At 49.9% G+C, this 21,660-nt stretch overlaps 1 protein-coding gene across 1 annotated transcript in view; it reads left to right on the top strand.

Moving 5' to 3' along the window:
* Positions 1-2,525: 2,525 nt before the first annotated feature.
* Positions 2,526-21,660, top strand: part of CFAP65 (cilia and flagella associated protein 65) — a 32,013-nt gene continuing 12,878 nt past the window's right edge. The window contains exons 1-20 of the mRNA XM_059820597.1: positions 2,526-2,600; positions 2,925-3,079; positions 3,778-3,880; positions 5,320-5,486; positions 6,929-7,128; positions 7,791-7,936; positions 9,051-9,273; positions 9,619-9,884; positions 10,383-10,583; positions 11,021-11,383; positions 12,357-12,494; positions 13,390-13,635; positions 14,056-14,280; positions 14,935-15,087; positions 16,010-16,175; positions 16,747-16,875; positions 17,759-17,978; positions 18,775-18,903; positions 19,224-19,400; positions 20,067-20,133. Of these exons, the coding sequence (XP_059676580.1) occupies positions 2,526-2,600; positions 2,925-3,079; positions 3,778-3,880; positions 5,320-5,486; positions 6,929-7,128; positions 7,791-7,936; positions 9,051-9,273; positions 9,619-9,884; positions 10,383-10,583; positions 11,021-11,383; positions 12,357-12,494; positions 13,390-13,635; positions 14,056-14,280; positions 14,935-15,087; positions 16,010-16,175; positions 16,747-16,875; positions 17,759-17,978; positions 18,775-18,903; positions 19,224-19,400; positions 20,067-20,133 (3,549 nt within the window). The remainder of the gene's footprint in view (positions 2,601-2,924; positions 3,080-3,777; positions 3,881-5,319; positions 5,487-6,928; positions 7,129-7,790; positions 7,937-9,050; positions 9,274-9,618; positions 9,885-10,382; positions 10,584-11,020; positions 11,384-12,356; positions 12,495-13,389; positions 13,636-14,055; positions 14,281-14,934; positions 15,088-16,009; positions 16,176-16,746; positions 16,876-17,758; positions 17,979-18,774; positions 18,904-19,223; positions 19,401-20,066; positions 20,134-21,660) is intronic.

Genomic DNA, 21,660 nt, shown 5'->3' with positions numbered 1-21,660 from the left:
AGCCTGCGATGGTTGGCGTAACACAGAGCAGGAGAGGAATAAATGTGGGAAGGGGGGAAAAAAGACGGGGAAGAAAAGGATGAAGGGAGGCCGAAGTAGGCAAGGATGGTGCCCAATTCGGGGGGACAGCAGGGCAGGAGAGACCCGTTGCCCTAGGGGAGCTGCGCCCCCCCCCTCCAGCAGGCACACAGGACCGGCGTGGAGATGATGGCAGATGCCAGCCCATGGCTGCAGGAACCTCAGGGCCAAAGACATCTACCACCCAATGTACAACCTGATCCTCCGGCAGCGGGAGAACATGGAGAGGACCACAGGCTGGAGCTGGTCACATTGGGGTGGGGGTGAGATGGGGGGCACTGGGATGGCAGGGGCAGAGAGGAAAAGGAGACACGGAAAGCAACAAAAAAAAGAGTGCCAGGAAGGAGGAGGGGAGCTGAAGGTATGTCACAGACTTAAAACGTTCACCTTGATGGGCTGTGACAGGTTTAATTTCCAGAGTACAACCATTAAAGTGATGGATGGGAGGCGTTCATCTCACGCCTGGTGCAGACGGGCCCTCCGTGGCTGCAGGAGGGTTTGTTTTGTTGCTGTTATTTACGAGGTTGTTTCTGCAGAAGCCAGGCACTCGTCCAGTGCTGGGGGACAGAGGAGGGGACACGATTGATGCTGGGGGAGTTGGGGTGCTGATTTATGGCTGCTTAGCTGGATGACTCATGTTGTAAACATCGACAAATGCCATTAAAGCTGCATCTCCTTCCTGCCTCCGCCCTGGCACCCTCTGCACGCTGCGGGATGTGGCCAGCCCTGCTTTCCGCCACGCTGCTGCCTGCGCACCACGGAGGGGCTGTCGGGGCTGTCTGGCCCCCCTCACCGGGGACACAAGGATCGCCCCCCTCCTTGAGGGACAACCAGGGCCCTGGGAAGATGCAGGAGTGACCCACAGTGGTGGTGGTGCCCCATGGGAATGATTCCGGGATACCTGATGGGTCTGTGCAGCCAAGGCTCCCTGGCCTGTGTCCCTCTGCCCCTTTGCCAGTCTTGGCCCCATAACTGCTTTTGGCAACCGTCACAACTTACTATTTGTGTTCCTGATGCTTCAAGGAGCTGGGGGTGACCTGGCCTCGTTAAGGTGCCACCCCATCCCTGTGCCAGCACTCTCCAGCCTGCTGCACCCCATGCCCCCTCGCCCCCCCATCCCCACCTCTCAGCCCCACAGCCCCCTCGCCCCCCCATCCCCACCTCTCAGCCCCACAGCCCCCTCGCCCCCCCCATCCCCACCTCTCAGCCCCACAGCCCCCTCGCCCACCCATCCCGCGCACCCATGCCCTTCATGCACCCCCTTTTCTGACTCAGCTTTGCACCCGTCTCCCTCCTCTGCACCCATCCTCATCACCCCTCGCCCCCGAGCTCTCTCCTGCACCCCTGCATCCCCTGTACACCTCTGTCTGCCACCTGCCCCCTCCACCTCCCTGCCCCCGAACTCCCCCATCTCCCCCTGGACCCCATCTACTCCTGCACTCCTCGCTCCCTCCCATCTCCCCCCTGCACCCCTCCGTCTGCCCCTGCACCCCTCAACTCCCCCATCTGCTCCCTGCACCCCTGAGAACCCTCCACCTGCCTCCTGGACCCCTCCATCTGCACCCTGAGCCCCCCATCTGCCCTCTGCACCCCTTCGCTTGCCCCCTGCCCTCTCCCTACCCCCCCCCCGGCTCCCGCTCTCGCTCTGCGCGTCCCTCCGCTGCCCCCTGGCGGCCCCCGCCGGCAGCCGTCGCCGCTCCCCGCGCGCGGATTGATCCGAGGCGGCCGCCGTCGTTGCTCCGGGAGACGCCGCCGCGTCCGGTCCCCATGGCAACACGGGCCCGGGCCTCGTGGGGCGGAGCGGCCGCGGCCGGGGCCGGGCCGGGCGGGACCCGAGGTGGCCCGGGCTCTCGGGGGTCGGGCTGTGTTACAGGGAGCCGGGCAGGGCTTGAGGGAGTGGGGCTGGGCGGGCGGGCCCCGGGGGGTGGCGGTGGCACGGGGCCCAGGCTCTGCTCCCGGTGGGGTTATAAAGGACTGGGCCGTGCCCCAGGGAGCTGGGCAGGCTCTTGCTGTAGGGAACAGGGCCGCGCCACAGTCATCTACACAGGGGTTTAGGGGGCCAGGCAAGGCTGCTGGGCAGGGCAGGGCTTTGCTGTACTGGGCTCTGTGGGGCCACAGTGCGCTGGGCAGGGCTCTGCTATAAAGGCCCAAGGAGAGCTCTGCCACAGGGGGCTGAGCTGTGAGCGAGGTGGGGGCCACGGTCTGTGCCGAGGGGACTGCTGAGTGCAGGGCTGCAGCAGCCTGGGACGGTGGGGTCTGTGGCAAGGGCTGGACTCAGCTGGCAAAATAGGGACACGACTGCGGCCGCTGCAGCCCCTGCAGCGAGGTGTGCCACCCTGAGCCTAAGGAGGTGGTGTTGGATCTCTGGGAGCACCCGGGTCTTGGCAGCAAAGACTGTCTGGGTGCAGAAGCAGCGTGCATGAGGACTTTCTCCTCTTGTTTTTCAGATGCTTCCTCAAGCGCGTGGCGAGCCCCAAAACTCTGACTCTTTTCAGAAGCTGTGCTGTGGCTGTGTCAGGAAGGTGAGTGGTGGAGCTAAGGGTGCTGTTGTCGTGGGTGGATTTACTGGCGGGGCAGGGGAGAGGAGAAAATAAACAAAAACCCTTTAGCCTTTGCTTCCCTCGTTCATGACATCCTTTAGTATCTGTTGTTTGGGCTGTGGCCAGGAGATGTCCCCTCTGGACTCCTGGAGCAGGGCTTTTGGTGACTCCTGGAGCTTTGCCGCAGGGTGGCTCCTCCCGTCCTTTTGCCGGAGTCAGAGACTTCCAGCATAGAGAAATAGCTGCTTGAGTGATTTCTCCTCCCTCCCTCCCAAAGTGCTAATGTCCCCGTTGCAACTTCCTAAGCTGTCTGCAAGAAAGGCAAAGAAGAAGAAAGGTGTATTCTGGGGCATTGAGGTGGCTGAAACACTCAGGTGGCATGGCTGGGAACTCGGAAAAGAGATGATCAAACATCTGATCTTGAAAAATGTTCATGAGAAAACCCAGAAGCTGAGCTACAGGTGCGTGGGAAGCTTCTTTCTCCTTTGTACTCTTCACGCTCTCACTTCATCTTCATCCCTCCTGCTGTTATCAGTCACATTAGCACCTTCCCTCGGATTCATCTGCACCCTCTCCCCTTGGGCTGTGTGCTGGAGACAGCGCATGCACACTTAAGTAGCAGGACAGGAACCTGCTAATTCAGATGCACAGCCCTTGTTCCTGGCAAGAGTATTTTAAATGAAATGCCTTTTTTTTTTTTAATTCTGTTTTGCTGATACTTCTGTCTGTGAGGCATTTCCAGTCTAGTGAGATTTTAATTGTGGATGTATGCCAGCCAGTCACTAGTGTGTCCTAAAACCATTGCTCCCAGGAGTCCCACCGGATGTTGAGCCACTCCAGCACTCCCTGTGACCCTCCCTGCTCTGAAACTCAAATATTTCTGCCCAGTGTGTTTTGCTCATGCTGCATGGCCCGGGAATGTAAAATATTGTTCAAGGAAGGGTTAGGTACTTAGAGCTGGGAATGGTTTTTCAGGACACCTGGGTTCTGCCCCTGTTTCTGCTTCTTTGCTACCAAGGTACCATTGGGGTAGGGTGTGTAAAGTGCTTCTAATTGTGGGGTCTGGAGGTTTCGATTCTTTATTCTCTTTTCTGCTATCTAACTTAACAACAGCTGTATGCCCTCAGACAAAATTTCTTGTTTTGATTTCATTATTTAGGTGTCCTTCCACGCGATTCTTCTTCACTGTTTTTCCACAGCCAATTACTCTGAGCCCTGGTATGTCCTTAACTCTACCCATCGTTTTCCGGCCTACTGAAAAGGTAAAGTGGCAACATCAAGATTGCTCTCAGTGATCAGGTGGGCTTCCAGGGGGGCAGTAGGGCTCTGCCTCTCTTGTCCTTTCTCATTTGTTTTCACTTGAATTAATCAGTCCTTAGGGAAGGTTCTAGCATAGAAAGACTGGGCAGATTGACTTTCCTGTTCACCCCACATCTTCATCACCTGAGGAAGCCCTAACCCCTGACTTCTCTGCAGATTTTGCCAGTAGTTATGAGAGGGATCCTCACAAAAAGTTTTCCCAGTTTTTCAAGTGCTGCTTCTGGCCATTAAATCAGTAAGATAAAGTGCTTGAACTCTCCACAGCTGACTTGATCCCAGGGAACCTCAGATGGGTGGTTTTAGTGCAGAACCTTGGGTTGAGGGACTCACTCTCTGCTTTCTTACAGGAGACGCCAAAGCCTGTACACTGAAGGGCTACTGATTTTCTATAAGGGATATGTCAAGGGCCTCCCTTCTTTTGGATGAGATGGGTTTCCTTAAGCTTTATTTTTAGAAGCAGTGATTCTTTTTACCCAGCCCCTTTTCTTGATTTTCAGCTTGTTCCTGGTGTCTGTCTTGGCTCTGAGTGTTGATCTCTGGCTCTTGTCCACAGCTATATGTCTTTGATGTGTGTCTGAGTCCTAGCCGTAGAGCGTGATCATTGGGCAGATTCCCAGTACACTGCTCTCTTAGTATCATGGTTTTCTGATGACTGTTCAGTGTTCCCTTTATGAAATAAGCTGCTGGCCTTGTTCCATTTTCTGCGAATAGTTTGTCTGCACCACATCAATCGCTAGAGCAGGAGGCTCCCTTTCTTAGAGAGGAAGGACTGTGTGTGCTGCAGTGCCCAAAGTCTCTCCTTACCTGTATAAGTGGTACTCAGGAGAGGTGGTGATTGGGGAGTATGGAAGACAGGTATCTTGCAATTCCTTCTCTCTTAGCTGGTTAGCAGATGTTCTGGGGCTATTTGTACTCAGTGCTGTCAACAATGCATCTTTAAGTTGTGTGTTATCTGCTTAGGCCTCTAGCTGACAAAGCACTTAATCAAAGACTAATATTTCTGTGCTTGTGGAGCTCAAGGAGTGGTCGTACATGCTTCAGTTAAGCTGAATTGAGATCTTAAAAACACTGAAAGAAATCCACCTGCATCAAAACAAATCAGGTGAAATGAATGTGGTCATCAACTGCTCTCTCTGAGGGTGTTTGTGTGTTCCCTGACAGAGTGAGGAGTATGCCTGAGTACCTTACTCACTGCCTGCCTTTTCTGAGTGCTTCATATGCTCTCTGTCCTGCACAGAGGCCTCCCCTGGTGCCTCTGTCGCTGATGCTTTTTCCCCAATGCTCTCACAGAGGAGAAGGTGATGGGTGTTCATGGCTGGAGCTGTAATACCTGCAAGATGGAGCCTGTCTAACTGCTGTCTTCCCTTGCTTTTCTGTGCAGAGGGAGTACGAAGACAGCATCTGCTTTAAGAAGGCTGAGGGTGAGTTCTCTGTCACCCTGTGTGCTACGCTTCCACGTCCCTGTCTGTCCTTCCCAGCTGCTGTCCAGTTGCCCATCTGTGCTGTCCACAATGTCACGGAGACAACATTCCTTGTGCGCAACATTGGGTGAGTGAGATGTGGCTGGGCAGACCCTCTTTCTGTTTTGTCAGATATTTTGCCACCTTCTTGGACTCTCCAATGAATGCAACTCATTTCAGTTGTTATTAGATCTGCTGGCTGCCTTAACAAGCAGCAGACCTCTGCTTCCTCTGAGGTCACAGCAGAAAAGGCAGCAGAAATGGTAGTACTGGTCAGATCTCACTGTGGGCATGCCTTGGCACCTCACATCTGTCTGATTCCAGCATACGCTGAGAACCATTCATGCACAGGAAATAGTTGGGGACCAGCATGGTGTCCCACTGAGAAGATCCCACATCCACAGGAGAGGCCTGGGCTTCTAGCTAGTCAAAGGCAACCTGCCTAGTGTGAGCAGAGAGAGATGAGCTACCAGCTGGAAACATTTTAGTCTTTCTGTGACTTGATCTCTCTTCCCTCTGCACAGGAATGCCACAGGGATGGCAGTGGAGTTGCTGGTGCTCAAGCTGATCTCTTTGATTTGGAGGCAGGCAATACAGAAGTTGGAGAGTCTCTCCAGTGCCTGCTCTTACGTTCATGGAGCTGCCCAAAGCAGTGGCAGTATTCTGTGGCTTGGACTTATCATTTAGGAGCAAATTATGCTCCCAGTTACCAAGGGCTGCCTTATTAAAATAAGGGAAGGCCAGTAATTCAATCAGTATTGTAGAAAGGAGTGCAGTGAAGAAGTTCCTAAGTAGGAAGAAGGTATACTTCCAACCATTTACAGTGAGAGCAAAATAGCCTTTACTAGTTAGAAAATGGCCTGTGCTCCACAAAGCAGTCAGCTGATGCGGTAGGAGGGTGGAAAGGACAGAGGGCACACGTACCTTAAGCAGAGCAAGGTATCAGCCAGAAACCATTTCAGGTGATTCATCCTCCCCTTAGAGAAACCATTTGTGCTGACTGAGGGGTCCAGGGTGGTGGAGGATATGGACGGTAAGTAACACACAGCTTGCAATCAATAAAATATAAAAAGCTGATGGTATGTCATGTTCTTTGCGCAAATCAAACAAGCAGAGGGAGTTCTGGAGAGTTGAATGAGGTATTAGGAAAACAGCTCAGTCCTCTCTTCTCACCTGGGTGTATAACAGACGAACAAATGTTCATCTGGAATTAAGTAGCAGCAAATTTAGATACAGGAAAAGCAAATACTTCATTCTGGAGCTGATTTGTTTGCTGTCACATAATGAAGCTGAGAAATTTTATGGCCATTAATAAAGTTCTTAGATGTAATAGCTAAGATTCATTAAAGTGTGAACAGACATTTGCAGAGACTGGAGACAAATTTCTTCCCAGCATCACATATTTGGCCAGATGCATTGGTTGCTTCACATCCTAACTGAATAACCCATCGGGAAATGTCCATCCTGTGTGTGATTGCACAGGCAGCAAAGGATCCATTCATCTACTTAAAACGTATCTCCGTTTCATAGAGATCTTGTAACTGTGTTTGCCTGGGAGGCGCCAAGCCCGTTCTACATGATTCCTGACAGTGGCATGCTGAACCCAGGTGCTGACTGCATAGTCAAGGTGGTCTTCCAACCCAAGGTGGCTGTGGTGTATGATGTGGCAGCAACATGCTGGTTTGGAGGTGAAGAAAAACAAAAGAGGACTATCCAGCTAAAAGCCCTGGGTGAGTCTATCTTGCATTTAACACTGAAAGAAATGTGTATCATCCCTAACTGTGGAATAGCACTCCACAGGGAGCCTATGCCACAGTTGGCTCAAGCCACTGATGAGCAAGTGAAGCCCGTGGTTTGAAAGTGGCTGGTGAAATTCTCTAATATACTACTGTCAATTTGGAAGTGTGATCTGAAGAGACAGTAGGGTCCAACATGCCCTGTGGCATGGTTTGGCCAAACTGGCATTTCTGGAGCCTGCTGAAGTTGACAGAGGGAAGAAATGAGACAAGTTCATTGGCACAACGTAAAAAGCTTCAGAAACTCCTGGTCTTGTCTGCACTCAGTCTCTCCTGCCTGTCCCTGCTAGACAGAGAGCCAGAGGGAAATGTTTAAAGCTTTTTGGATGCAAGCTAGAATAAGCAATGGTTTCATTAACAAGTCCTTGCCTGAAGTGCCTTATATGGTCACTGACAAACAAAAGATATGACTCTGAGTTTAGTAAATTAGTGCTGGAAGGGCGCTTATTTGGTTCAAAGCAGGGCCAACTTTGAAGTTAGATCCAACATCAGAGTTACCTGAGGTTGTTCAGAGGCTTGTCCAGTTGAGCATTGAATATCCAAGGATGGAGATTCCACCTCTCTCTCCTAACCCAGTAAATAATTACCTTTAACAGCTAAATACCCCTACTTGCGAGTGAGTGTGACAGAAGAAGAGTATGAAGGTACACAGCCTGGGAAGTTTCGGGATGTGCTGTGCTTTGGATCAGTGCCAGTGGGGACACCTGTGGAAAAGTGTGTAGGAATCTTCAACATGTCTATGGTATGTGGAGAGGGAGACTACTTCTTGTGAGAAGTTGGCATGCTGGCATGTTTCCCTGGGGTATGTGGTCTTGAGTATCTCCCTTAATGTTGTGAAAATAACCCAAGTGGGAGTGTGAATAAAAGAGAGATAATGAGCCTTCCCCTACCAACCAGGCCATTCACCCTTGCCTTCCAGCTACAGTGCTAGAAACATATCCATTTGCAGCATGGTATGACAGTTCCCGCCTGCTTCCCACTGCACTCGGTCCAGCTCAGGCAGCCAATGTTGTCCTTTACATCCTGCAGCTCTCCTGCTCACCCTGGACAAGCCCACCAGACCAGCATGGCAGTTGTGGCAGTCTCAAATTAGCATGCATGTATCCCAGGCAGCTGATGGATCTTCTGGTGTGGTGCTTCACAGTGGACTGCAACCTGGTGAATTGTTCTCGAAGTCAAGTGGGATGCACTTCAGCACCTTGTTCTCTTTGCCAGCTCATCTTGTGACAGCCCCATTAAAAGCTGGATGTACTGAGAGACTGCTGACATGGATGACAGCAGTGCTAGTTCATCCACAGGCTCTGCAACTTGGGAGTGGCAAAGACCTACTCATTTGTTCTACTCTTATTTTTCACACTGCAGTGGTGCTCAGCATTGCCACGCAAGGATAAGGATCTTCTTTAAGGGGTTTGAGGAGGTGTCAGAGAATCAGTCTTCTTTTCTGTGAAAAGAAAATCCCCAGACAAGGTGGGACTGTGGATGGAGGGAAATAACTTATCTGCCCGCCTGTCCTCCTGGTCACAGCAGTCACTTAGGCTACTTTCGCCCTTGGGGACACCTTGAGCCATCCTCCTCCTACCAGGAGGGACACTCCAACCCCAGAGATCACCAGGACATTTTGCTGCAGTCCACTGACTTCTGAGCGTATGGTGGGAGCTTGCTGCCGGCAGTGCTCCAGCAGGACAAGGTTGCAGAGGCTTCCACAGCATTTCTGTGCTGGGCTGCAGTAGCTTGGTGTTCTTGGTGGTGTTCAGCTCTGCTGAAAACTGCAGTTCTTCACTGATTAGTGTCCTGCATTCAGAGCCATTCTGGCTCCTGTTGGCTCCTTTTTTAAACTATTGCTTTTCTGCTTGCAGGTAGATGCACCATTTAGGATAGAAAGAGCAAAAGACCCTCTGCTTCGAGATCCTGTTTTCTCCTGTGATGTGTCCCATGGTGTTGTCCCTGCCAAAGGGAAGCTGGACTTGTGCATACGATTTCAGCCGCAGACAGTAGGAAAGCACAGTACTGACTATTTCACTATCATATCTGCTGGATGCCTCTTGCAGACTGTCCTGAAGGTGGTTGGCTCATGTAAAGGTACCAGACTGAAAGCCTTCCCTGTTTCCCCTTGTCGTCATCTTAGCACTGCAGGGGAAGGGCGAGTGCTTGGGGAAGGACTAGGGACTGTCACAGCCCTCAGTCATATAGTTACCTTCTGCTGGGATCCAGGCTGTCCCTGGTGCACCATTTGGGGTTTATATTTGTTTGAGACAGATGTGAAACTCTTGGAAGTGAATATCCAGATGTTTGCTAGGACTGGTGGGTTTGCTGATGAGATGATTCTGGTTTGGGAAGATCAGTGAAGTGCAGCAGTGACTTGTGACATGTTGACAGAAACAGGTATGACAGGTCCAGGATCTGTCTTGCATGATTTTGTGCTAGGTCCTTTGGTGTCTCTGCACCAATATTCTGTGGACTTCGACTGGATCAATCTTGGGGAAAGTTTGATGCAGACGCTGAAAATCAGCAACATCTCAGATGTCCCGGCCTATTACCAGTTTGATATTGATGGCAGAGGGAGTGTCTTCTCCTTGGATCGCCCCTGTGGAGTCTTGGAGGGCACAACAACAATAGCGCTGAAGGTGACCTTTCGACCTACTCACCCCATCAGCTATCACCGCAGAGTGGTGTGCCTTGTCCACCATCAGGTATCAGAGGCAAAGGGGGGTTTAACCAATGTGATAGCTCAGAGGGCTCTTCCAATGTAACCCACCAGGGCTGGCCTCTCTCACGTAGTAGCCCCTGGAAATCTCTTCCCACTGCATTTCCATTGATACCTGTCCTGGGCTCTTGCTGAGCAGAATCCCCATGGTGCATGTTCCTATCAGCAGTAGAGGGCTGATGCAGACAGACAGTGATTAATGCCTATGGGTGGGGTAAGGTGCATCCTTAGTAGCTGCTGTCCATTTAGGTCTCTGAGTTAAATGTGGCGGCACAGCTGTGCACTGAGTGCCTTCAACTTTCACTCCAGTTTCAAGAAAGTTCTTGGGCCACATCAAGACATAAAGTAAATGGCAGTCTAACATTGCAGATGCTAAGACTTTCCCAGGCGTGGTTTTGGAAGTGAGGTACTAGGATGGTGTAACTCTCAAAGCAATCACAGAAGGGCAGTTTATTTCTTATAATCCTTTCTGGTGTTTTCCCAGGAACCCATGTATGTGGACTTTTTTGGTACCTGCCATTCAGACATAGCTAAGCCAGCCATTCTTCAGGCCAGACACCTCTCCTGGTACCGAACCAACATGGTGAGGGGACTGACCTTCTACCCCCCCGATATCCTCAGTGTGATGCTGAAAGATGGGAAGTTGCAAATGGATGAAAAGGGAGCCCTCATGCTGCCCCCCGAGGTATGAGCCACTCTCCCTGGAATCTAAGATACTCCCATGCTGTTCTCTGCAGATGTTGACCTTCTGTTATACAGGCCAGACAGATCTAGAAGGACTTGCAGGTGCCAGACTGATTTATTTAGTATCTCTGCTGCTAATGTTCCCAGCACTCATCAACACTATCTGCATCAGTTGAGTCTTAACCAAGCTCAGCCACTAAGCCACTTTCTGGTTTTAACTCAATCACGGGGTCTTCTTTTGCTTCATATAGCTTCAGATTGAGGACTGGCTTACAACCAGAAGCCTCCTTGAAGCCTAGACTTTGAGCTGTCTCAGGAACTGTTACTGAAGTGCATCTTGCATGCCCTCTTGCTTGTGAAGCAGTCAGGACTGCAGTGCCTGGTGTCTCCACACAGGCACACTTGCCCTGCTAACACTGAGATGTTTCCATCCTATAGATCCCTCAGGACAAGCCTCCCAACAAATGCTTTGAAGCCAACTCCATGACTGAATATTTCTACGATGGTATAAGCAGTGACCTGGCCTTGTTTCCCCTTCATGTTAGTGTCAGCCCCAGGGAGTATGATTTTGGTTGCTGTGTGCCACTCCACAAGGTAGAACCACTTTCTCTCTGTGTGACCAACCACACTAAAGGAAAGATCACTGTTGCCTGGACTCCGAGCCACAGCAGTGCCTTCCGAGTGAGCCCCGAAATCTGTGACATCCCACCTTTGAAGTCTTCAGCCTTCCGTGTCCTTTTCCAGCCTACTGAGCTCAACAGTCTCTATGCAGCAGAGCTGGAAGGTTTTGCCTTCTACAAGGTTAGTAGGAATTACGAGGATCAGTTTCCAGAGAGGGTCTGGCAAGAGATTGCAGGATAAAGGCTTTTGTGGGGCTTAAAATTCAAATGGAACTTTTTATTCTGTGTTTGGCAAACTCTCATCTTTACTAACTCCTTTGGGCACTGTTTTGATACACTGGCAAAGATAAATCAGCAAAGCAAGTCACAGCTCAGGCATATGGACAGTTACACTTGCTCTTACCCCCAGTGAATGTGAATTAATGTACACCTCACTGAAGGAGGAATTACTGTGAATTACTGCACTATTAGCATAGATGGGAGCCTGCACAAAGATGGCTGTTGTGGCCTGGGTGATGGGCAGTAACTTAGTTTTTGGGTCTGGCCCTCCACAAGTAAAGCTGCTGAGGGCACTGTACATCACTGCAGCCTCTTCTCCCATGTGATGTGGGATTCACATCACACAAGGCTGCAATTGCAGGAGTTTTAGCACCCTGAAACTTCCTGGTAGGTGAAAGAGATCTTCATTACATTGTTGATTACTCTTCCTGCATTTTTTCCCCTCTAAGCCAGTGTGGAGGATATCTCGGAGCAACCTTAGAGTCAGGAGTTTCTTAGGCTCAGGTAAAGGATAGATGATTATTTTCAGTGACTTACTGTTAAGTGCTAACATTAGCATCTGCAAGTATCTCAAGCTGCACTACAGTGTCTGTAGACCCTCCTTCCCTAAGGCAACTCTTGTATCACAGAATAGCTTGGATAGGTCCTTCTGCTTGGAAGTCACTCAGTAGTCTTTTGGATCTGAAATGTAGCTATTTGGGAAAGCAGTGCTGATATTCCTTATCCAGCACTGGTCAGTCCTTCCTCCCTGAAAAAATCAATTCCTCAGCCCCAGGGATGCCATTGAAACAAACTCCTGCTTGTGATGCACTGAGGGCACTTTGCCACACTCCCTTCCCGCATACTACTCTGTTCTGTCCCTTGCATGCCTGCAGGTGCTGAGACAGTATAGCAACATTGAGGAGGATGCCACCATCTGTCCATCCTGGTGCCTCACTGTCAGGCTGAGAGCACACACGTATGAAGCAGAACGGGAGCACTTCATCCCACAGTACATCCTGGATGTCCCTAAGGTGTGTAACCAGTTGATGTTTGGATCTTTACGGAGACGCTCAGTGTTTACCTCTGATGTCTTTACCTTGTCTCCCATTGCACCATCCTGAGATGTGGCTTAGGTGGTTTCTGATGGTGTGGAGACTCCTGCTTTGGTACAGAGGTCAGATGCTCTTTCTCCTGCATTACCTTCCCAGCCTCCAGTGCGTCAGGTTGCACTGAGCATCTCATTAGCTCTGAGAGGAAAGCTGTTGGGATCTCCTTCCTGTCTGTTTAAGTGGATATAGGCACTGACAAGGGTGCTTAGTCCCCTCCCAAGAGCCTCAGACACTCTGCATGTACTTAGGCAAACGGGAGGGCAGCGCACAGAATCCACACTTAACGGAAGAGAAGTGGTTGCAAGGTAGAGTGGAAGTTTCCCTGACTCTTCCTGCTGTTTCTGTAGCACAAGTATTGTTCCTGTGAGGTGAAGTGAGATCTAACCCTAGGAAGTAAGAATAGTCTTGAGAACCTCTTAGAAAATCTCCTCGGCTAGTTCGGGACACACAGCCTGTATCTGATATGCAGGATCTGGAGCAAATTCCAACCTGCTGGAACACTTAGGTCACCAGGAGGTCACTATCCATGCAGGCCCTAGCAAGCAGCTCACTGGATGAACAGAAAGCATTGCATAAAGTAGCTTCATTGGTTCCATGAGCTTATTAAAGATGAGGGCCACTGTGGGAAGGGAAAAGACCATAATTTATATATCCCTGGTTGATTTCCTTTCTTTCCTTCAAGAGAAGTAGCTACGAAGTTCTCGATAGATTCAGCATAGTCCTTGTCTGAACCTGGAATTCAACACAGTGAAAGCTTTTTCTTTAAGCTGGTTTTCTAAACCCAGTGCAAACAACCCTTCTTGCTTGTCTCCACCAGACTTTTCCTCCTGTGGCTCCTAACACTGACACCTACTGCAGTATGCTGCTCTTGAACACGGGCACCTCTTTGATAACCTTCAGTGTGAACCAAGCTGCCTGTCCTTCTGTTTTGGTCAAGCCCTGCTCAGGACACATCATTCCAGGAGGCCACCAGATTTTCTTTCTCTCCACTCACCCACTTAACACAGTCTTGCAGCAGCATGTCCTGCCTTTGCAGCTGAACTCTTGTCCTGGATACAGCAAGGTAGGGAGAGGGAAGTAGAAGATAGTATGAAAGGTTTGTTCCTCTGTAGTCTTCCCTTTTCACGGTGACTTGCGCTGTAACCCCTGTTATATCTCCTAATAGTTAGTTTGGGTTTTTCCCTTTGGAAATAGGAATGAAAGAATATTTTCAACATTTAAAGCGGGGTCAACACTGCCGATAAAAGGTCCTTGTGGTGCCAGACACCCTGTACCCCTTGTTCCCTTGGGTTTCCATCTCCTGGAGTGCACTATACTATGCTCAGGGCCCTCCTTGACAGCACAACCTGAAGTTCTTTCCCACCTCCTTCAGAGCCAGTTCGTTTTTGCTTCTCTCTTGGAAGGAGCAACATCTTTGCAAGGTTCCTCCAGAGGTAGCTGAGACTTCTAGCTAATGTCTGTTACTTTTCCCTTAATTCTACAGGAGATTGCTCTCCAGTGTTGTGGGGAGTCCCTTCTTTTGCTCTTAGAAGGTGATGGAAACCTATACTTCAAGCCTGTCTATATAGGGACCTCCTCTACACGAATGTATACCATAAAAAACTGCACAAGGCTACCCATGGTTTTCACATGGAAGATCCATCAGTCTGACAGCAAGATCCTGTCTGTCAGTCCCACTGCAGGGATCCTCCAGCCCTATGAAGCCATGGTAAGTTAAAGTTCTACCAAAGTTCTATTTTGCTCTCTACAATACAGCTGTGGAATGCTTAGAGTAGAAATGTGAGGGCTGCCAATCATTAATACTAAAGTTGGAGAATACCAGTCAGTGTCTTAGCTTGGGTTGCTAGCCAGCATCTGCAGTCGTGCTGGTTCCTATGATGTGGGTTTCCCAAACACGATGACATCCTCCTTGACTACAGGACCAAATGGGTCTTAAACAGGCACTGGATAATGATACCCTGCATGGGACAGGGCATTAACACAAAAGCAACTTTGTTGTGCACGGGGAGATGTTAATAGATGGAGAACAAATGAGAGCATGAGAGGGTTTATGATGTTCTTCTCTTCTCCCACCTGTAAATTCAGGTTCTAAATGTCTACTGTATTCCCTGAGTGCTTTTTGAGAGTAGTGAGGACTAGCATATCTCCACAGCCTGGCTTTGAATATCTGAATGAACATCACTATATGAACCTTTGACACAGGCAGAGATGGTGGAGGATTGAAGTGAGAGTGTCTCCAGAGTTGTCTGTAGAGGATGAGGTTAGCTGTAATGGAGGAAGGGGCTGTGCATTCAATGTAACCATTGTGATGTACAGGCTTGACTCTGTTTTGGAGCTCCTGTGAGTGCTCTCCTTCCCTCAGGCTCAGGCATGGACTTTTACTCCTGACAAGGAGACCAAGTATCTGCTGCGAGCTATGGTGTTTGTGAGGAGGAAAAGCCCAGACCCCGTGTCACCCAAAAGTGTCCATTATGCCTTACGGATTGTTGGAGAGGGGGCGCTGGGCACCATCAGGGTAAGGAACAGGGGCCCACTGGGTAGTAGGGCTAGCAGGGTGGGATGGGGGTTTTGGGCTTCCCCTTTTTGCACAATGTGTACTGGAGGCAACCAATAAGGATTTACAGCAAAATTCTCAGATGTTGCTCTCAGTGGAGATGACAGAGCTGATTCTGGCAGCCTAATGGCAACAGCATGATGTAAACGTCCTGTCAGTTCAAATGTGACCTGCCCAAATCCTCTGGGATCACTCTCAACTCCTCTGTTCCAGACTGAACTGAGCAAGCTATTTGACTCCTTGGGACTCCCAGCTCTCTCTCATTTTGTCTTCTCCATTTGTTCTGCTGTCAGTCTGATTTCTAAGTGTAGTGGACCTGACTGTTAAAGTGGTGTGGCCAGCACACCTCCACCTGGCTTTCCTCCCATTATCTGCAGATCTGTGCAGCCACCTTCAATTCCAGGCAGGTTTCCTAAGGAAGCAGAGATAAATAAAATAATACTTTGTAAGTCATTGCCCAGTGTCAATCATGTTGGACGGATGGGTAGAGATGTCTTAGAGGTGTTCAGTCACTATAAATTGCATGCAGGTGGATGACTAGCCAAAAGAGAGGGGGACTTTTAATGAAGTCATGGAGGGACTGGCAGACTTGTCCCAGGTGCAACTGGCCAGCTAGTGCCCTCACAGCCCCAAATGTGCTGCATCCTACCCAGCCAGCAGCCCGAATAACAGTAGGAAAGAGCCTTTGGAGGAGGAATTGAGACCCTTGCAGCCCTGTTCCAACATCTCCCAGGGCATAACAGGTCCTACACGAAGTAGGGAGCACTTTGTACTGCACTGTGCGTGCCAAGAGATCAGCACGTGGAGAGATAAGTGGTGGCTACACTCAACTGCTACGCTCGATGTGTAACAGTGACCTTTGCGCGGCGGGTTTGAATTCCAGGCACAAAAGGAGCACCTGGACCTTGGAAATGTTCTAGTTGGTGACCTGCAAAGCTGCAACGTTGTACTGCTAAATGATGGGATCTGTTCTCTGAAGTACATTCTCAGTGTGGAACAACTGATTACCGGGCCTTGTGACCCTGAGGAGGTCCACAGCGATCCACTGGGTACTGTAAGGAAATTAGCATGGGATGGGGCGTTGGCCTCCCCCTCTTTTCTGCAAAATTGTTCTAGCATGAACTCAGGTTCGGCTGCTTGTTGGCTAGCTTGCATTGATTCTCTTAAGTGCCTTAAGGTGTCTGCTCCTTTGCTTAGGGATTTGCTACAAGTGACTCTTCTATCTTGCCGGAAAAAGCATGACCTAGAGCCTGAAAATTGAAGTTAGACCAATTTGGACCTTGAAATAAGATGCAGTTTCCCAGCAGAGAAGGGAGTTAAATAAAGGAGCTTCCGGGAAGAAATGGTGGAGTGCAACCCTTAACTGCCTTTCTAGAGGATCTCCTCTAGAGAAGTTCCCTGCTCTTTGCCTGCCAAAGGCAGGCTGGGTACTCCCACGGAGCTGCTTACAGTTGTAGTCTGGGAATCCCAGCTTCAACACCTGAAGCTGGTCCTAATGATTAGGCACAGGGGGGGCAGTGGCTTGAATGCAGGTAGGCTTGGGGAGCTGTGTTCTGAACACGTGTGGTGTAAGAGAGATCAGTGATGCCAAGAGCTCATACCATCTCTTTTCTCCTACAGCTCTGGAGCTGGAACACTCCAGAGGAACAATCCCTGCAAGGTCAAAAGCCTTTGTCCGAATAACAGTCAGGCCAGCCCGTCGGCTGCATTACACCTGGTCAATCAAATATGCTATTTGCACCCCCACAGGTAAGAGATGAGTATTTGGGGAAAATAATTCCCTCCCAACCAAGTAGACTGTGCCATAACAGACTGAGCTGCACAGTTCCCAGGGTCCTGCCAGAAGAAATCCCTGTGCTACGCAGTTCACTAGAACCAGATCCTACGTGCTGTCTCCTTTTTCCTGCACCTTTTGGGGTTAGATGTGACTGAGCCATGAGACACAGACAGGGAGAGCTCCAAGTTTCCTGCTGCTGTGGTCACAAGATTCCCTGCTCCTCTGCATGATCATGGCCTTTTATGATGTGTCCTGAAACATATTCTGAGAGCTTTGTGCAACCAGTCCTATGCAGCTGGGGTCCTTTTTGCAGACCTGGATTGGTCCCTCTATGAGAAAGAATGCAGTTGAACTAGAAAAGGCATGGAGAAGGGGCAACAGGGATGTTCAGAGGTGGGGAACAGCATTTGTATGGGAAGAGACTAGTTAGACAAGGAGTTCCTAGCTTGGAAAGTGGACAATGGCAATGCCACATGAATGGTACGAAGAAGACAAGATATAAACAACTGTTTATGATTTTTCAGTGTGAAAACAAGGGGCACTTCATAAAATGACTAGGCTGTAGACTTAACTCAAAAGAGGGGGTTTTGGCAGAGTGCAGAACTAAACTGTGTAAATATACTGCTTAAAAGCACCACATTCATAGTCTTTTGGTGATCTCTAAATGCAGAAGTCAAGGTACAACTAGAAGTCAGTGGTTTAGAGGTTTTTAGAAGCTGCCAAAGAAAAGACTGTGTGCAAGTCCCGTTCTTTCTTTGGTCTGGATAGGGCATCTCTCCATTTTGCTGTCCCAGACAGCTGCCCCTTAATGGTGCATGACTACTTTTTGGTGTTTCTTTCTCTCCCAAGCTACAGATCCTGTAAGCACAAAAGAGGAGCAGCAGCCCCTCTGCTGCATCGTAGCAACAGGCGTCTACCCAACTTTCTGCATCACAGATGCCTGTTCAGCAGGGAGTGCCAGCGGTATCCACAAGTTGTACCTCTGGAGGCTCTTTTCCTTGGACACACTGAATGACTACTTGGAGCAAGACCCGACTCCCAGCGAGCTCACCTACAGAGTTCCCACAAGGCACAGGTGAGACGAGGAGATGACTCAGAGGATCTTTCAGTCCCTCGCACAAGCCAGACACAGATGCTGTGTCCGTGGGCTTGTTTTGCAGCTCACTGCTGTGTGGCACTCTGTTATTCTATCCTAGCCCCTGCAGGTAGTTGCTCACCTCCACTCCTTTGCTTACCCTCCCTAGAGAGTAGCCACAGGAACAAAGAATAATTTAATTGCAATGGATGTCTAAAAGTCTCTGGTCTAACCCCTTGCTTAAAGCAGGGACAACTAGGTCAGGTTGTTCAGGTCCTTGTCCAGTTCAATGCTGAATATCTCCAAGGATGAAGAAACCACAGCTTGTCTGGGCATCTGATTCCAGTGTTTGACCTCTTCCATGGTAAAAACCTTTTTGCTAGTATATAATCAGAATACCTTGCGTTGCAACTTATACGGTTGCCTTCCCTGAGCTCTTTTTTCATAAGGCTGAACAAACACAGGTCTCTTAGTCGTTCCTTGTAAGTAATGTGCTCCAGCCCTCAACCATCTTGGTGGCCCTCCACTGGACCTGTTCCAGTATGTCAGTGACTTCGTTGTACTGGGGAGGTGAAAACAGGCCTAAGCTAAGCAGGACTCTCAGACCCTCCATGTATGCCACTCACTCTCATTAGTCATATATAAAGGCCTTCCTTACACCCAAAAAGGCCAACAACATAAGGTCAGAGAAGAATTATAAAGAAGACAGAGAGTGTAGAATGACCTTTTCCTCTGTCATTCCCTGCCAGCCTTCCTCCTGTCTCAATTTAATCTCTTCTTTCTCTCCTGTGACCAGCACATGCTTGATCCCTCCAGTGTACACCCCTCTCCTGCTGGATTTCAACTTTGGGGCTGCCCCAATAGGCTCAGAGCCTACCCTTGTGATGCTCCTGCTGGCGAACAAGGGTGTGGTGCCTGTGGAGTGGTAAGCAGTGCTTGCTGGAGCTCAGCCTTCTTTCTGGGGTCTGTCTGGGGTCATGGAAATGCTCACAGGGGCCGTGAGACATTTACAAATTAATAGGGTGGATTTTGTAGGTGCGGCTTGTGTTGTGGAGCTGCAGCTGAGATCTGTTGATAGGTCTGGGTGGGGAAGCAAGCAAGGAATGGCAGAGAGTTCTGCAGATCAGACCTGATGAAACATAATGTGTCCACCAGCTGGGCTAAGCCTGGCTGGACTGAGTACACTGACCATGGCCCTGGGGAAGTTTTCGGTCCCTGTTGCTGACCAGCTGACTGGTTCCCTAGGGCCTTCTTGTTTCCTTCTGATCAGAAGATAGACATGGAGCACTGGGCAGAGGATGCTGAGTTTAGCCCCCGTGAGCTGCACCAGATGAGAATTCAGGATAACCAGCTCTTCAGTGTTTCTCCAAAGTCAGGGAAACTTCTTCCAGGACAGGAGGCATCTGTCCAGCTCTCACACAGGTGATGGCAACTACCTGTACTTCAGACCCTTATGCTGTGTGCCAGGACAGCACATGCCATCAGAGTCCCCTGTGTTTCCATGCCAGATCCTTTCCCTTCACATGCCCCTTGCCCAGCAGAGATTGGGCAAGTAAAAAGTCCCTGTGCCTATCCAGTTTCTGGACCGCACAAGGCTTGCCTTCCTCAGGGGAATGTTGTTAATGTCCTTTAACACTGCAGTGCAAAAGGTATTTAGCGTGACATGCTGGGGACACTGGTCTGCCTTGACCTGACAGTTGAGGAGACAAACAAGATGCTGCACTTCCTGTGGCTTTGATTGTACAGTGATATTTTTGTCATCAACTAGAGCTGCTAGCCCTTGTGTGCCTGTGGAGGGTATGAAGAAAGCTGAACACCTCTCCTTTCAAAACAGGCCTGATCTACTGGCATTTGAAATGGCGTTGGTCTAGGAACTTGGGTCCCTAAATTGGTGTATGACTAAAATCAGCATCACTCATCCCCACCCAAACACAATTGTCCCCCTCCCTCTCTCACTGGCCCTTACGCAACAGTGACTCTTTAGCTGGGAAGTGAATTGTCTCTAACGTACTGTGTGACCCTGATTCTATCACCCTGGGCACAAGGTTGGTTTCTAATGTTTTCCTCTCTCTCCTCTTTCACTGCTAGACATGATTTCATTGGCACTGATCACCTCCCTGTCCTGCTGAAGGTTTCCTATGGCCATGAGATTCTGGTAAGGTAGCAGGTATCTCTTGCTTCTGTTTGCAGAACAGCAGCAGGTAGGAACTGAATTACAAGGTGTATTCCCCAGAAGCTGCATGGTGTGCAGGCGGCTTTGGCCTTCCCCTGGAGTCTGCACTGGCAAGGCAGTAACACAGGGCCAGGCAGAGACATAAAACCAACATCCTGACAAACTCGTGGTTCCAGCACAGTGTGGTGTGGCAGTGCACTGGCTAAACAGCCCTTGGATGTAGCATCTGCTGGTTTCCCCAGCAAGGGAATTTTTTTAATTGTTATTATTAACCTTTTTATTTTATGGGTGGTGTTAGTGCAGAATTGCTTCCTCCTCCAAGCCCACTCCAAATCCAAAACAGCCCTCCTGGGTTTTACAGTCCATGCATGTTTTCCACACTCAAGTATATCTCATGGACAGGATTTCTGTGCTTGCTTCCCCACATTTCATCTGCCTCACTGTGAGTTCTTCCACGCAGTCATCCTAAAGTTCAGCTCTGCAGCCCATCTGACTTCCCTCATATGCAGCTTTTCTGAATCTCTCCATCTCATCAGCTCTCTATGCTCTTCAAAACTCCCTGGAATGTGCTTTTCTCCAAAAGTACCACCTGCACTGGCTGCAGTTTGGGGACACACGTGCTGGCCCAGGGTTGGCAGAGCATCCTCCACCTTTGGAGGTATGGAGGCAGATGCTTCCCCAGGCCCAGAAGGTACTCCCTGCATTCCTGGTTGGCTGTTCCCACTGCAGCCCTGATGCCTTTGTCCGCCCACTTATTTCTCCTGCCAGTGGTGGAGGAGATTCCTACTCATTCTTCCTGCTTTGCTGCTTGCTAAAGAGCTGATCTGCAGTGTGTTTTCCCTGAGCATTTCCTCAGGCTTGGAACTAATTTCTCTCTCTCCCTCTCTCTCAAACTGTCAGTTAGAGTCAAAGTCACCTTGTGCTCTGCCGGGCACAGCTCATGCCCAGCTGAGCCTTCCTGTCTGTCTCTGAAGTTTCCTATGAGACCATTGTGTTCACACATGTCCTTTATTTTTCTTTTCTTTCAGGACTGTTGTCAGCTGAAAATCCAACCCTTTGACCAAGCTGTGCAAACAGTGGCTTAACTGTGCCTTCCCTCAAAGCCTTTGGACAGGCTCCCTGTGCGCTGCCTGCCTGGCACAATTCTGAGAGTGGATGTGAGCATTTCACTAGCTGGCCAGTGAGGGAATAGGCTTTGGAGCACCAGCAGCCTATAGGGCACACATCCTCTCTTGCCACATAGCCAGTGGCTTTGATGATTAGGAGAGGCCACCACCCTAACTCATGCTGTCACTGCAGAAGGGGCTGAAAAAGCATGGGAGGCCCTGGGGATGATAAAAGACCCTTGGGTGCCTTGGAGCTCTGGCAATATGAGGCCAATCCAGGAACCTGGAGCAGTGCAGGTGGTCACAACCTGCAGGGGCGCACAGTGCCAGTGCTGAACTGCTAATATCAGAAAGTAGAAATGGAAGAGGCTCCTCCTTCTGCAGAGAGGGCAGCTGAGGGGCT

The sequence above is a fragment of the Gavia stellata genome, chromosome 8 (genome assembly GCF_030936135.1).
Source record: "Gavia stellata isolate bGavSte3 chromosome 8, bGavSte3.hap2, whole genome shotgun sequence".
Taxonomy (NCBI): Eukaryota; Metazoa; Chordata; class Aves; order Gaviiformes; family Gaviidae; genus Gavia; species Gavia stellata.
The sequence above is the reverse complement of the archived record's forward strand: the minus strand, read 5'-3'. Positions and strand labels throughout refer to the sequence as shown.